At 36.7% G+C, this 13,815-nt stretch overlaps 1 protein-coding gene across 19 annotated transcripts in view; it reads right to left on the bottom strand.

Moving 5' to 3' along the window:
- HDAC9 (histone deacetylase 9) overlaps window positions 1-13,815 on the bottom strand; it is a 1,028,404-nt gene that overhangs the window by 938,241 nt on the left and 76,348 nt on the right. For 4 of the 19 annotated variants that reach the window (XM_021102472.1, XM_021102459.1, XM_021102465.1 and 1 more), the window contains exon 1: window positions 2,000-11,791. The exons of 7 other annotated variants lie outside the window; for them this stretch is intronic. In XM_021102472.1, coding sequence (XP_020958131.1) covers window positions 2,000-2,049 — 50 coding nt within the window. In that variant the 5' untranslated portion in view covers window positions 2,050-11,791. Of the gene's footprint in view, window positions 1-1,999; window positions 11,793-13,815 lie in introns of those variants that run through there. 8 more of the 19 variants (XM_021102460.1, XM_021102461.1, XM_021102468.1 and 5 more) reach the window with 6 other exon arrangements.

Genomic DNA, 13,815 nt, shown 5'->3' with positions numbered 1-13,815 from the left:
AAGACAAAAAAAAAAAAAAGTAAAGTCTAGATGTAGGCCAGCAAAACTTCTCCCAGGCCTGCAGGGAAGGAGACTAAAAATGCTGCTCTCCAGGCAAAACAGTCCTAAATTGATAAGTAACAGACATGTGAAGGCTGGCTCTAGACAGGACTTAAGATCCTCCCCTCTGGCAAACACTATTAATGAACCAACCAAAGTCTTTCTCTATCAACTTCTCCATTGCTGTCTCCCACTAATAATACTACAAGGCCAAATAAATACTTTCCAAACTCTCCTATCCCTATGCGTGGCCAATAAGGTCTAAGCAGAACTCCCCCAAAGAAGTATCTCTAAAGCTTCTGCTTTCCTGTTAGACAGGACACATACATGCCCGGTGCTGTCCCTTCCCTGTCCTGCTCTTTTTTCTATATTAAACATGAATAGGATATTTAGACTAGCAGTAGCATCTTGCAATCATGAATTGGTCAACAAGCACAAGGACCAGCTGTCTGAGCAGGGCTACCAGTGTTCTAACTAACAACACTAAACAAAGAATGAGGCATTATTCTTCCAAAAGTTAAGGCTGAGGCCTTGAGATCCTCAGCCAGATGGATGAGGTGCTATTAAACTGCAAAGAAGGTAACCACAGTGTCAGACTCAAAAACCAATAGCTATTTTAACAACTGAGAACCAGATGCATGTAATATTCAATATCAATACCCATACTGAGCATAATCAGTACCAGTACTTCTGAGTATTTAAGATAATCTGAAAAGACTTGAGATGTTAAAGCACAATGACAATAAACAGTTCTTCATTTTACTATGCTTCAATTGAGAGAAAAATAAAGACCATAAATTTTAATAGTGGAAAACTAATAGAACTGAGACAGTATAAGCAAAATGTTATGCATGTCTTTGATTGAAGCATATATATAAATACAAGTGTGTTTAAAAGCAAGAATCCAAGTGAAAAAGTCATAAATTATAATGCTGAAAAAAGTCATGTTCCAAAATAAATCTTGTTTTCTTCAGCAGTCTGGATAACATTTTACCTTGTGTTCAAACTATCCATGCATGCAATGAATGCAGTTTAGTCAACCTCAAATTATACCCCATTTCTGATCATCTTGTAGAAACTCAACCTGTGTCCATGGAAATGTAGCATTACATTGCAGGGCTCAGTAAAACAAATAAAACTTGGCATTTAAGTACATGAGGTGCTTTTAAATTGTCTCTCACTTTTATTTAAACATTTCCACCTGAAAAAACAGACTAAAAATAGAACACAATATTTCAGAGATTAAATCAGCATAAAAACTTGCCCTGGTCAGTCACCTCTTATTCCATAATTTATTCATAAATTAACAGATACCTTTCTTTTCTTGATCTCATCCTGTCTACTTCTTAAATTATAATTCACTGGTATAAATGATCTTAATGTCCATGTACTTGAATTTATCATGTCTTATGTTATCATTCCTCCTCCTTACAGGAATAAGGGCCCTCCTTGTGTTCAAGGTTAATTTTCCCACCATGGTCTGCATTTTATTTCCTACCATATCTTTGTCACCTTCTTCCAACATTGCTTTTACCTTGTTCTGCACCATCAATCTCTCCCTCACTGCTGGCTCCTCTCTTTAGGGCTATAAAATCCATTCAAGTAAAGACAAAAACAAAACGAAACAAAAACTCCACAAATCTGCAAATGTCTTCTGGCTACCTACCACTTAGTGCCTAGGAAACACCCCTTCTCTGCCATGCTTTTCAAAGGAGTAGATTCCACTTGAATCCATACATCCTATATATACAGCCATTGTATGCTGGTAAATGTTTAGCAAGCAGCTCTCCTAACATAAATATGCACATATGTGTGTATATATATATACATTTATTATAAATTTTTACCAGTCTAAAGCACATAATTTATACATAATAATAAAATATATAATATTCTTTACTATAAATTCCATATAGCCATAGCCAACCATTTCTTACAAAATGCTTTCAATGATATTTACCAAATCTGGTACGTTCTGACACGAATGCTGGTTGATAGCTTCCTCTGCATTAATGAATAAGATGAAAGTGAAACAATGAATACATATGTCAAAACTTCTCTTGCTCATCAATAATGAGAGCAACTTCCTTGAACTTTATAACAGTTTATATATTTAGAGAATATTTAAAAGACCATTTCCTCACTTTTTTGTGTCATTCACAATGTAACTGCTACATTTCCAACATACATTTGCATTTAGTCTGCATTATTAACAATATATCACTTTAAGTCTAGAAAATCAGCAACACAATCTGTGATTTGCAGCATTTGCCAGTTCATGTGGTGTAAATACTCTAAGGCTAATTTTGAGATACCAAAGCGAAGTCAACAAACACAGACCTCAGAAGAGATGTGCACTGGCACACCATGACAGAGCACATCTACCATTCAGAGAAAATAGATGTAAGTAAACTTAAAAGCATAGATAATAGGAAAATAACAATAGAATAATTGAGTATGAGTTTTGAATATTTGTTACATTTATTTTTAATATAATTTATTTAATTGTAAGTGTACATAACTTAATTTTCAAAAATGGCTTTTTTTTTTAAACAACCAACTTGCACAATTCCTGAAAATGTAACAATCAGCTCTCACAAACCAGTATAAGCCAGCTCCGGCATACTATATGGCTTGTACACCTCCCACTTTCCTCTACCTGCCCTTGTTACATCCAACATGTACTTGAAGTTCCAAAGCCACAGAACTCTGTATACCTATCTTATTTGACCTCTCTGCCACATTCCTAATCCTTTCCATACACCTTCCAACTATTGTGCAATTCTTTTCCAGATGTATCTTAGGGCTTTATTAATCCACCACTCTCCTTAAATGTTCATGCTATTTTAACCTCAGTCCCCTTTCCTGCTCATTCTGCAAACCTAGCCTACGGGATATAACGGTTTTGGTTAGCAACTATTCACCAAGGACCCCGAAATCTCTATCACACACCAGACTGCTCTGCTAAGCTCCAGAACAGACTGCACATGGCCTTATGAGTTAGGTCCCTTTCTTATTTACATACTAATTAAGTGATTAGTTAAGTAATTACTTGTTTATATCTGTCTCTCCCCCAGGCTGTAAGCTTCACAGGCACAGAAAACTTGTGACTTTTTTTCTTGCCCCTGTCCTCCGAGTCTACTACATTATCTTTTAGAGTAGTTACTCTAAGAACCAATAAAGCTTCAAATGAATAACCAATAAGCATTTCAAATTCAGCAAGTACAAAAGGGAACTCTGCAAATGTCCCCCAAAATGTATTTCTCTCCTGAATCACAATCACACCGAATGATGCCAATATTCAACCCTGCCCCATCTGGGGAATCCCAGATTTCCCCTTCTCTTTATTCTTCCTATCCAGTCATTCATGATAGTCTAACTCCTCATCTCTTAAACATCTTTCAGAGTTGTTCCCTTTTCCCCATTGTCACTCCCACTACACCTTAGTTTAGACTCATCCTGTTTGGACCACTGCAACAGGCTCCTAAGCTCCTTACTCCTGTCTTCCCTACCCCAACTAAACTCATAGTGCCACCAAAACAATCTTTTTAAAATTATGACTTTGGGTATCTCTGTCTAATAATCTACAAGTGGTTCTCTACCATCTAGAGGACAACCCCAGACTCTGTACCCCAGAACTTATAAGGGCCCTTTAGGACTTCCCAGCCTCATCTCATCCACCTTCCCAGGAAGAGTTTATCCTCCATCTGCACTCGCATGGTTGCAGTTCCCCACCCTCTTTCCCATTTCTGGGTCTGTGTACCTTTACTTCTCTCAGCCTGGAATATCCTCTCTCTACCACTCACAGGGTAGTCAAGGCTCATCATAAGTATCCTTGATGTTGCGAAGCTTTTTTTAACCCCCAAGGCAGACCCCTCCTTCATACTTTCAAAGTACACAGATCCTTCCATGAATGTATTTATGCCCTCCCATGATGGTTCACGTTGAACATTTATTTTCCTCCACTAGACTATGAATGTCTGCCCAGGATTGACCATATCCACCACAGGGACAAGCAAAGAGTAGGAACTCTGCACTCCCTGCATGACTATAAAATGATAAACCTTTTATTCTGCAGAGAAAGTAACATCTAAGTAGCCTCTGTCCCTTTTAAATCCATTCACCTTGAAAGTTATCTGCCTAGTTTAATGATGGTGGCATTACTCCAAGTATTTTTGGAAGGCGGCTTTCAGAATTGTCTGGGGAATGTTCTTTAAATTATCTCAAGTCAGGCCAAAAAACATCATTTGGAACATATCTAAGGCCTAGGAGAAATCATAGGGCAAGCGATACATTCTGTATAGAAAATGAGGGATGAGACAGTAAAAGATCATGTAATAATTGATGTGGGGGAAATGATTAGCAAAGTGCCTTAGAGACATACAGAATCTCAGAGAACCTCAAAAATATTTTATTACTTATCATTTACTATAGATTGATGATATTAATGTAGATCTATAAGTACCAGTAAATCTGCTTGATCTACCTCATGAAGCTCTTCAAATTGGCATCTCCCAAAGATTATACAATGTGACTATAAGGGAAGGTAGTGATTAAAGAAATTTCATATACAGTATTAAACAAAGTCAAAAAGGTCTATTCACTCCCAGATGTTTCAGCACTATTAATATCTTAATGTGACTCTCCATGAAGTCCATCTATGATCCACAGGGTTTCTCAATTTTTTTTTCACTTCATAATCCTTTTTTCTCGTAGATGTTGTATGATTAATGTTCCATATACTTTGGGAAATCTTTCATGGCATGGACTAGATGCCTCTTCAAGAAATAAGATGTGATCTGAAACTCCACTGGTACCAAAAGCTACAGACGAGGTTACTGAAAATTTATTCTGTCTTACATAATGTATCTCATTTATCCTTACAAAATACTCTTAAAACAATCTTATAGGTAGTACCAAGATCCCCAATGTACAGTTAAGGAAAGAAAGGCTAAGAAAACGTAAGTAACCAATCAGACATCACACAGCTAGTTGGCAACCGAGAAAGATTGTCACCCTGTCCTAGGTAATTCATGGACCCAAAAATTTAACCTGGGCACTGAGTATATTCTCACCTGCACTGCCTCCTGAACTCAATATCTCCAGAAATGCACTGTTTATAAACTCCCCGTTTCCACTAATTCCTACCTTTTACGTGAGTGTTCATATTATCCACTTTCCCTGGGATGCCTTCAGTGCCAGCTGGCTAAAAATAATCATTTCCATGGTACCTTATTCCTTTCATGGAACTTATATATTTACTATTATATACAAACTGCATGGAGAGGCCAGTTTCACAAAGCCTTAAGAAAAAAAGGCTTTTGACTGGCTAACAGATCCCTGATAAGAGAGAAGTTTATGAAGTTAACCCCATTTCTACTGCTTTCTCAGGGTAAATACTGTAACAATAAATGTGAAATACTGCTTTAAACATTTCAACGCATTTTCAGGAACGTCATCTCATTTATGTGTCAACTTTGAAAGGAGGAAAATAGGTTTACCTTTAAAAATGAAGAACCTGAGGTTTAAAAAGCTAAGCACCTCAACAAATAAATCAGCATATCCCATCACCTAGCACAATACTCAGCACATAATCTAACGGTTGAGGAAATGCCTAAGTTAGGCCAACTCCAATTCTCTATTTTTCACACTCTAGCACTCCTCTCACAGTGGTGCACCATCTCCATATATAGCGGATTCTGCCGATGCCCACCCACGGCCCCTGGCCATTACTACTCTCATGTATGCCCACAGACTTCCAACTGCCAACACTTCTATTTTGCTGCGTGGGGGTTTTCACTGGACCTACACAGCAGCCTGGAAGCGGCCTCCATAAGGAGTCCTATGGTATAACACCCAACTCCTATGGTATAACACCCAACTCCCTTGCTTCTTGGATAGATAATTCTAATTCCTCTAGTTTCCTCGGAAGAATTAAGCATCAGTTGCCTAAAAGTGTAGCTGGCTTAATACACGCCCTCTCCTGACTGTTTTCCCCACTTCTACTCACATGTTCTCTGCCTCCTAAATAAGGTACCAGCTCTCAAACCTTTGTCTCAGGGTCTGAGAACAGACACTATAGGATAGAAAGAACTGCTAGATTTTCAAAATCAAAAGTAAAAAAAAGTAAGGGATCATTTATAAACAATTAGGTTTAATCACATTTTTCAAAGAGAAAACATTAACCAGCCACTATTTGCTACTGCACAGTGAAAAAAATCCAAACTGGGAGTTAATGTTAGTACATGAATTTTAACTTATGAGTTTTCTGACATGAAAAGGAAAAGTACAAAAAACACTTCAAAAATCTGTTGGGGAAAGTGCCATTTTAATACCCCCTTTAGGCCTTAAATCTAACACCCTCCTTAGGTGCACAGGTTGAGAAAAGTGAAAATTCTCACATGTTTTTTATTCTAGTCTTTTTGAAATGGCTTTTTAAAGGGCTGTGTGTCTGTGCCTCTGTGTGGCGGGGGTGGGGGAGGAGGGAGAGAGGGAGAATATTTGGGGAGGGGAGAGAGAAAGAAGGAAAGATCAGATTGTGTTTAACGAAGGCATCTTTAAACAGTCTTTAGATCTCTGATCTTTAGTAAAGCAAATATAAGCTACCTCTCCCACTTGATGTCCACTGAGGATGTCCACTCATTTATTCAAATTTTGCCAAATACTCTATATGGAGAATTAGTAGGATTTACTTGTATAGCTAGAAAAACGAGAGAGACAGAGCTGTGCCCAGGGAGTCGCCTTGGAGACGGGGAGACAGAAAAATAAACAGTTAGCATTCGGGGTGACAAGGAGTGTCCAGAGTGTTTGGGGGGTCACAAAAGTGATACTCCTAGCCTACACAGCATGGGGGTGGGCAGTAAAAGTGGGTTAAGACTCTGACATGATGTTTGCTTTAAAATATGGTTCCCCACACCTCGTCCATCATATTTTACTAAAACTAAAAACTATAAAAATGAATACGTATGCATGCTGAAACTTAAAAGAGCTTCTTTATAGATTTTCTGACTGCAAAATTTGGATAATCGCCTCCAAGTTAATTTCTTTTCATTTTATAGGGTGCTCCTGCTTGGCTCTGGAGATTCTACCTAATCCCCCTTAAGTAATCCAGCACTGATGCACAAGAAGAAATTCCAGAGGAGGTGAAGGAAAACTGGAGATTAGTATACTAGCACAAGGAGAAAGGGGCAAGTTAGAGAAGTGGGAAGATGAAAGTACCAGGAAATGAGCCTGGAGAGAGTAGCAAAAGCCGTATCAGTTACGTTCTCTGATTTCTTTGGAGATAAAATTGACATAACAAAAATTCACCCTTTACACTTTATAATTCAGTGATTTTTTAAGGATATTCAGTTTGCTACCATCAGCCCTACCCAATTCCAGAACATTTTTATCACCCTAAAAAAGAAACCCATATCCATTAGCAGTCACATCCCATTTCCTCTCCCGCCAGCCCCTGGCAACCACTACTCTATTTTTGTCACTGGATATTTCATATAAATTGAGTTAAACAATACATGACCTTACAAAAGGGCCTTACAGTCTAGCCTTTCTCACTTGGCATAAAGTTTTCAAGTTTCATCCATGTTGTAACATGAAACAGTTCTTGATCCTTTTCCTTATGGACCACTGTATTAATATCCCATGTCTATCTGTTCATCAGTTAGTGGACATTTGGGTTGTTTCCACTTCTTAGCTGATATAATAGTTATGAACATTCATGTACACATTTTTGTCTAGAAATATGTTTTTAATTCCCTTGGGCATACAACTTGGGGTGGAACTGCTGAGTAATACAGTAACTTTATGTTTAACATTTGGAGGAACTGCTAGATTGTTTTCCAAGTGGCTGTACCATTTTACACTCACAATGATTCTAGGGAGCCTGCTGTCATTTAGAAGGTAGGTGAGCCACTCAAAAATCTTAGGGCTGGATAGAGGCATATTAAAATTTTAACTTTAAGAAGGTCACTCTAGAATCAGTATGGAGGATGATTAGAGGATGTGGATAAAAAAAGAAGCATAGAAGTCTGTTTGAATTCTACTGTGAGCAAGCCAGGTGAAAGTTAACTAGGAGAGTATTAGTAGGGATCAAGAGGAGGGACTGGAATTACAAAGGATAGGGAAGAAAAGCGAAATCACTTTTAGAAAAGATTATTTTAAAACTTAAATTAGCCAGGAAGATAAGAATCAGAAACTTAAATGCCTAAAAGATCAGACAAGTAATGAAAATAAATGCAACATACAAGATGTAAGTAATAGGGAGTGATGGGGATTATAACAAAGAAGAAAGAATATATCCAGTCTTAGGAAGTACCTATAACTCAGCTAAAACCATCTAATATTATGAGGATGTTGGTGCAGTGTTGTCAGAAATTCTCCTTGGTCAAAAGAAACCAAAATCTGAATTTCATGTTAAATATCATGATTTTTAAATACTGCCAATTAATACAATATTTCTTTAAATCCTATGCATTATCAACTAGCTGTCAATTTGTTATCTCCCTAACACACGGTAAAAGGAATAATGAGCCAAGAATCAGAGTATATCCACAAGGAAGGGGAGGATTAAAGACGATTCCATAAAGGAGACCAAGGAGAGAGCAGAAGCAGGGGAGGAAACTCATGGTGTGACATCTCAGAGGTTCAGGGATGATAGGTTCCAAAAAGGGGAGTAGTAAATGGTGTAGAATAGCACAGAGAGCCATCCCAGTAGACTTTGGGATCTGACAGCTATGAAATACAAAACACAGAAAAACAGAAAAAATATTTGGTGAATGTGAGCAAAGTAGAAAGTTGAATAATTCAGCTTTTTCTCTCTCTTCAAACCATGTTTTCCTCCAAAGTCAACATAAAGATTATGTGCCTCAAATCTTTATTTAAGGTTCTCAGAGAACAGCCAGATAGGTTTAAATGCATTGGCCTCTTCAGCTGATCAATATTAAACTAGTCCATTTTTTTTTAATGAGGTCCTTTGAAAAACTTTGGATTATGATGCATGGAAAAAGGAATTACTAACATGGCTTATAAACAAAACAAAATAAAAAAATGGTGGGAATAATGTGTCTAGCTTTGCCTATGTGTGACAAAGGCACCAAACAACAGTGGCTTAGACAATCTAGAAGTTTCTACCTCACTCACAAGAAACTCCAAGCTGTTATGGCATCTCTGCTTGAGAAGCCATCATCACTGCCCCAGACCTTTTTTAAAAATGTGTTCCTCTGCCACCCTTAGAGTGCTGGCCTCTTCAGCAATTTCTAAGGGAGTCCAACACCATAGCCACCTCCCAGCAAGTGAGAAGGGGAAGGAGAGAGCACCCCTTCCTTTAATGGGCATCAGGAAGTCACACAAATCACTTCTGCTTCCATCATATGACCAGAACTACATGCCACATGGCATAATTCCTAGCTCCAAGGGAAGCTGAGAAAGGTCATCTTTATTCTCCAATGGTCTATCCCCAGTACAAAGTCAGGGGCTCTATGTCTGATGGAGAAGGGGGATCTGTGAGACAACTAGTGGTCTCCACCACAGAGTACTATTCAATTTTTAGAGTCTGTTCTTAAAATTCTATAAATAATTTATATTTTGGTTCGGTTTTACAAGGGAATATAAATCTAGCCTAACCTTTATGCTTAAATATTGGAAACATCGCAATGTAACATTGCCACAATTTTGGCTTCATCCTGCTGGTATTTATGACAGTGCTGAAGAAAGTTAAAGTTAATTTTAATCTGTTCCTACAAAATTATTTTCCTAAGAATTCTAAAGCAATTCTAGTCTTCTTGCCATGCTTAACAACTAGCTTTCAAAAGACTACATTAAAAACTCAAATTATAAAATAAAAAAAAAATCATTGACATATTCCTACAGCATATGGAACTATACTACCTCAAAGATTCTTTTAAATTAACACAGTCAATTGTGCCCTTACTGCCAGAAAACTCTTGAAGTAACAAGTATGCACTACAGCAAGATATGCTCCTGAATTTTGACGCTTTAGTCCCATATCAGTTCACAGTACTCTATCAAATACTAGAAATAAAATGAAAATGAAATAGTTCACCAGCACCTGTTTCACTACTAGTTGGTATGTGAACATTCAAAAGGCCTACCCATGAACTAAAGACTCTTCTAAATAAATAAAAAGAACTCCATAAAGAGTGATATAATTTGAAAAGACAGCAATTTACTGGCTGTTTTATGATGATTCAGATCTACAAATTCAAGAATAGATTATTTAAAAGCTACTTGGCTTCAATCCTTCTTAAAAAACAAGCTAATAAAAACATGGTACTTCCCTACAGTAGCATCTTTTATTCACTTAAAAATACGTAAATTATTATTTTTAAAAAATTTAACATCTTAATTTTTGACTGGCTAGCCTTAGGAATGAGTGGTTTTGAATAGGGCAATGATTGAAATCATCAAGCATAATGCAGGACATAACTGACTCTTAAAACAATTTTTGAAAATATATTTACAGTGAAAAGCACTCATCATAGAAAGTTTTCTAACTGAAAAGTAGAAAGAATGTTTCAACAAACTGCATTAAATTGAGTATTAAATATGTATACTGTGTCCAAAATTATATTGACCAATAAGATGCTACATGAAAGAGAAGATGAATGGAGGATTACCACTTCCAATCAAGTCAAAGTAAGAGAGATGGGAATTGCCCTTCTGCCAGAGAAAATGAAACCACTGTACAAGTTTTCAAGCAGTAGAGACCAGGCATTGAGAAAGGAAAAACATAAGGTGAACCCTAAGAAACAAGAAATAGATGACATGAGCCCTATTACTGACCCAGCTTCCAGACCATGAACCTAGGAAGGAAAATCGAGACAGAGCTCAGCACAATCCCTCATTGAAGAGAGGTATCTGAGAAACCAGGGAAATCAATACAACTGAAAATCTCAGGACAGGGTACCAGAAAGAGGAAATCTGAACAGAAAGAGATCTCCAGAGATCAGAAGATACCTCCGCAGGTTTTCAGCTGAGTACCAATCAGCATATGTATATGAGGAAACAACCTACAGCCAGGAGAGGAACTGCCTGAAAGTATCTGAGAGAACAGTACCTAGCATTCACCAGGGCTGAGAATTGTGCCTGTTCTTACCAGCCAGACTGGAAAAACTTATAATTCATAGGGTTTGGGGTAGAGGACTCAGACACTAATCTAAAAACCAAGACATGAAAAGATCAAACTGTTTCCAAGAAACTAACTGCATCCCACTAAAAAAAAAATGCTCAAGAAGATTTATAGAAATATAAAATACATCCAGCACTCTACAAGATAAAATTCACAATGTCTGACATCCACCAAAAATTATCAGGTGTGCAAATAAATAGGAAAATATAACCTATAATGTGGAGAAAAATCAACCAAACAAAATTGACCAAAAACTTAAAAATATGTTTACATATCTATACACCAACAATGAAAGATCAGATAGAGGAATTAAGGAAACAATCCCATTTACCAATGCATCAAAAAGAATAAAATACTTAAAAGTGAACCTACTTAAGGAGGCAAAAGGCCTGTACTTCACAAACTATAAGACACTGATGAAAGAAACTGAAGATGACACAAACAGATGGTAAGATATAACATGTCCCTGGACTGGAAGAATTAATATGGTTAAAATGACACTACTTTCCAAGGTAATCTAGAGATTCAATGCAATCCCTATCAAATTACCAATGGCATTCTTCACGGAAATAGGACAAAAAATTTTTAAATTTGTATGAAAACACAAAAGACCCTGAATAGCCAAAGCAACCCTGAGAAAGAAAAAAAGGGAGCTGGAGGAATCAGGCTCCCTGGCTTCAGATTATACAAAGCTACAGTCATCAAAACAGTATGGTACTGACACAAAATCAAACACGCAGATCAATGAAACAGGATAGAAAGCCCAGAAATAAACTCATGCACCTATGGTCAATTAATCTATGACAAAGGAGACAAGAATATACAGAGGAGAAAACACAATCTCTTCAATAAGTGGTAGTGCGAAAGCTGGACAGATTCATGAAAAAGAATGAAATTAGAACATTCTCCAACACCATGTACAAAAATAAACTCAAAACAGATTGAAGACCTAATATAAAACTAGATACTATAGAATTCCTAGAGGAAAACATAGCCTTCTTTGACATAAATTGCAGTGATATCTTTTTGGATCTATCTCCTAGAGTAATGGAAATAAAAACAAGAATAAAAAGTGGGACCTAATTAAACTTAAATGCTTTGCACAGCAAAGAAAACCATAAACAAAACAAAAAGACAACTTACACAATGGGAGAAAGTATTAGTAAATGATGTGGGCAACAAGGATTTAATTTCCAAAATACGCAAATAGCTCCTATAGCTCAATTATCAAAAAAACAAAAAACCCAATCAAAAAATAGCCGGAAGATGTAAATAAGACATTTCTCCAAAGAATACACACATATGGCCAGTAGGCACATGAAAAGATGTTCAATATCACTAATTATTAGAGAAGTGCAAATCTAAACTACAATAAGTTTCCACCTCACACTGGTCAAAATGGCCATCATTAATAAGTCTATAAATAACAAATGCTAGGGAGGGTGTGTAGTAAAAGGAACCCTTCTACACTGTTAGTGGGAATGTAAACTGGCACAGCCAGTATGGAAAACAGTATGGAGGTTCCTTAAAAAACTAAAAATAGTTACCTTATGATACAGAAATCCCACTCCTGGGTACATATCCAGATAAAACTATAATTCAAAAAGATACATGCACCCTAAAGTTCATGGTAGCACTATTTATAACAGCCATGGAAGCAACTTAAATGTCCTTCAAGCAATGAATGGATAAAAAAGATTTGGCGAGTGTGTGTGTGTGTGTGTGTGTGTGTGTATAAATATATATATTTATATATATATATATATATATATATATATATATTTTTTTTAGGGCCACACCGTGGCATATGGAGGTTTCCAGGCTAAGGGTTGAATCAGAGCTGTAGCCACCAGCCTACGCCACAGCCACAGCAATGCAGGATCTGAGCCACGTCTGGAACCTATACCACAGCTCGTGGCAACGCCAGATCCTTAACCCACTGAGCAAGGCCAGGATCAAACCCATGTCCTCATGGTTACTAGTCGGGTTTTTTAACCACTGAGCCACAACAGGAACTCCAGATTTGGTACGTTTATACATGGAATATCATCCTTAAAAAAGAATAAAATAATGCCATATGCAACAACATGCATGGACCTATAGATTATTGCACTAGGTAAGGTAAGCTAGATAGAGAAAGACAAATATCATATGATATCACTTATACATAGAATCTAAAAAAGATACAAATGAACTTATTTACAAAATAGAAAAAGACCCAGATATAGAAAACAAATTTATGATTATCAAAGGGGGAAAGGGAGGAGAGGATAAATTTGGAGTTTGGGATTAACATAGCTACATTACAATACATAAAATATATAACCAACAAGGACCTTATGTATAGCACAGGGGATTTTATTCAGTATTTTAAAATAATCTATAAGAGAAAAGAAACTGAAAAAGAATAGATATATACATATATGTATAATGGAATCACTGTGCTGTACACCTGAAACTAACACAACATTGCAAATTACCTATACTTCTATTTTAAAAGGGAGGAGAAGAATTCTGAATAAGGTATGGACTTTAGTTAATAATAATGTATTAATATTGATTCATTAATTGTAATAAGTGTATCATACTAATGTAAAATATTACTAATAGGGGAAATTTAATAGGGAATA

Source organism: Sus scrofa, chromosome 9, assembly GCF_000003025.6.
Source record: "Sus scrofa isolate TJ Tabasco breed Duroc chromosome 9, Sscrofa11.1, whole genome shotgun sequence".
Classification (NCBI taxonomy): domain Eukaryota; kingdom Metazoa; phylum Chordata; class Mammalia; order Artiodactyla; family Suidae; genus Sus; species Sus scrofa.
Note: the sequence above shows the minus strand (reverse complement) of the source record. Positions and strands in the feature narration are given on the sequence as shown.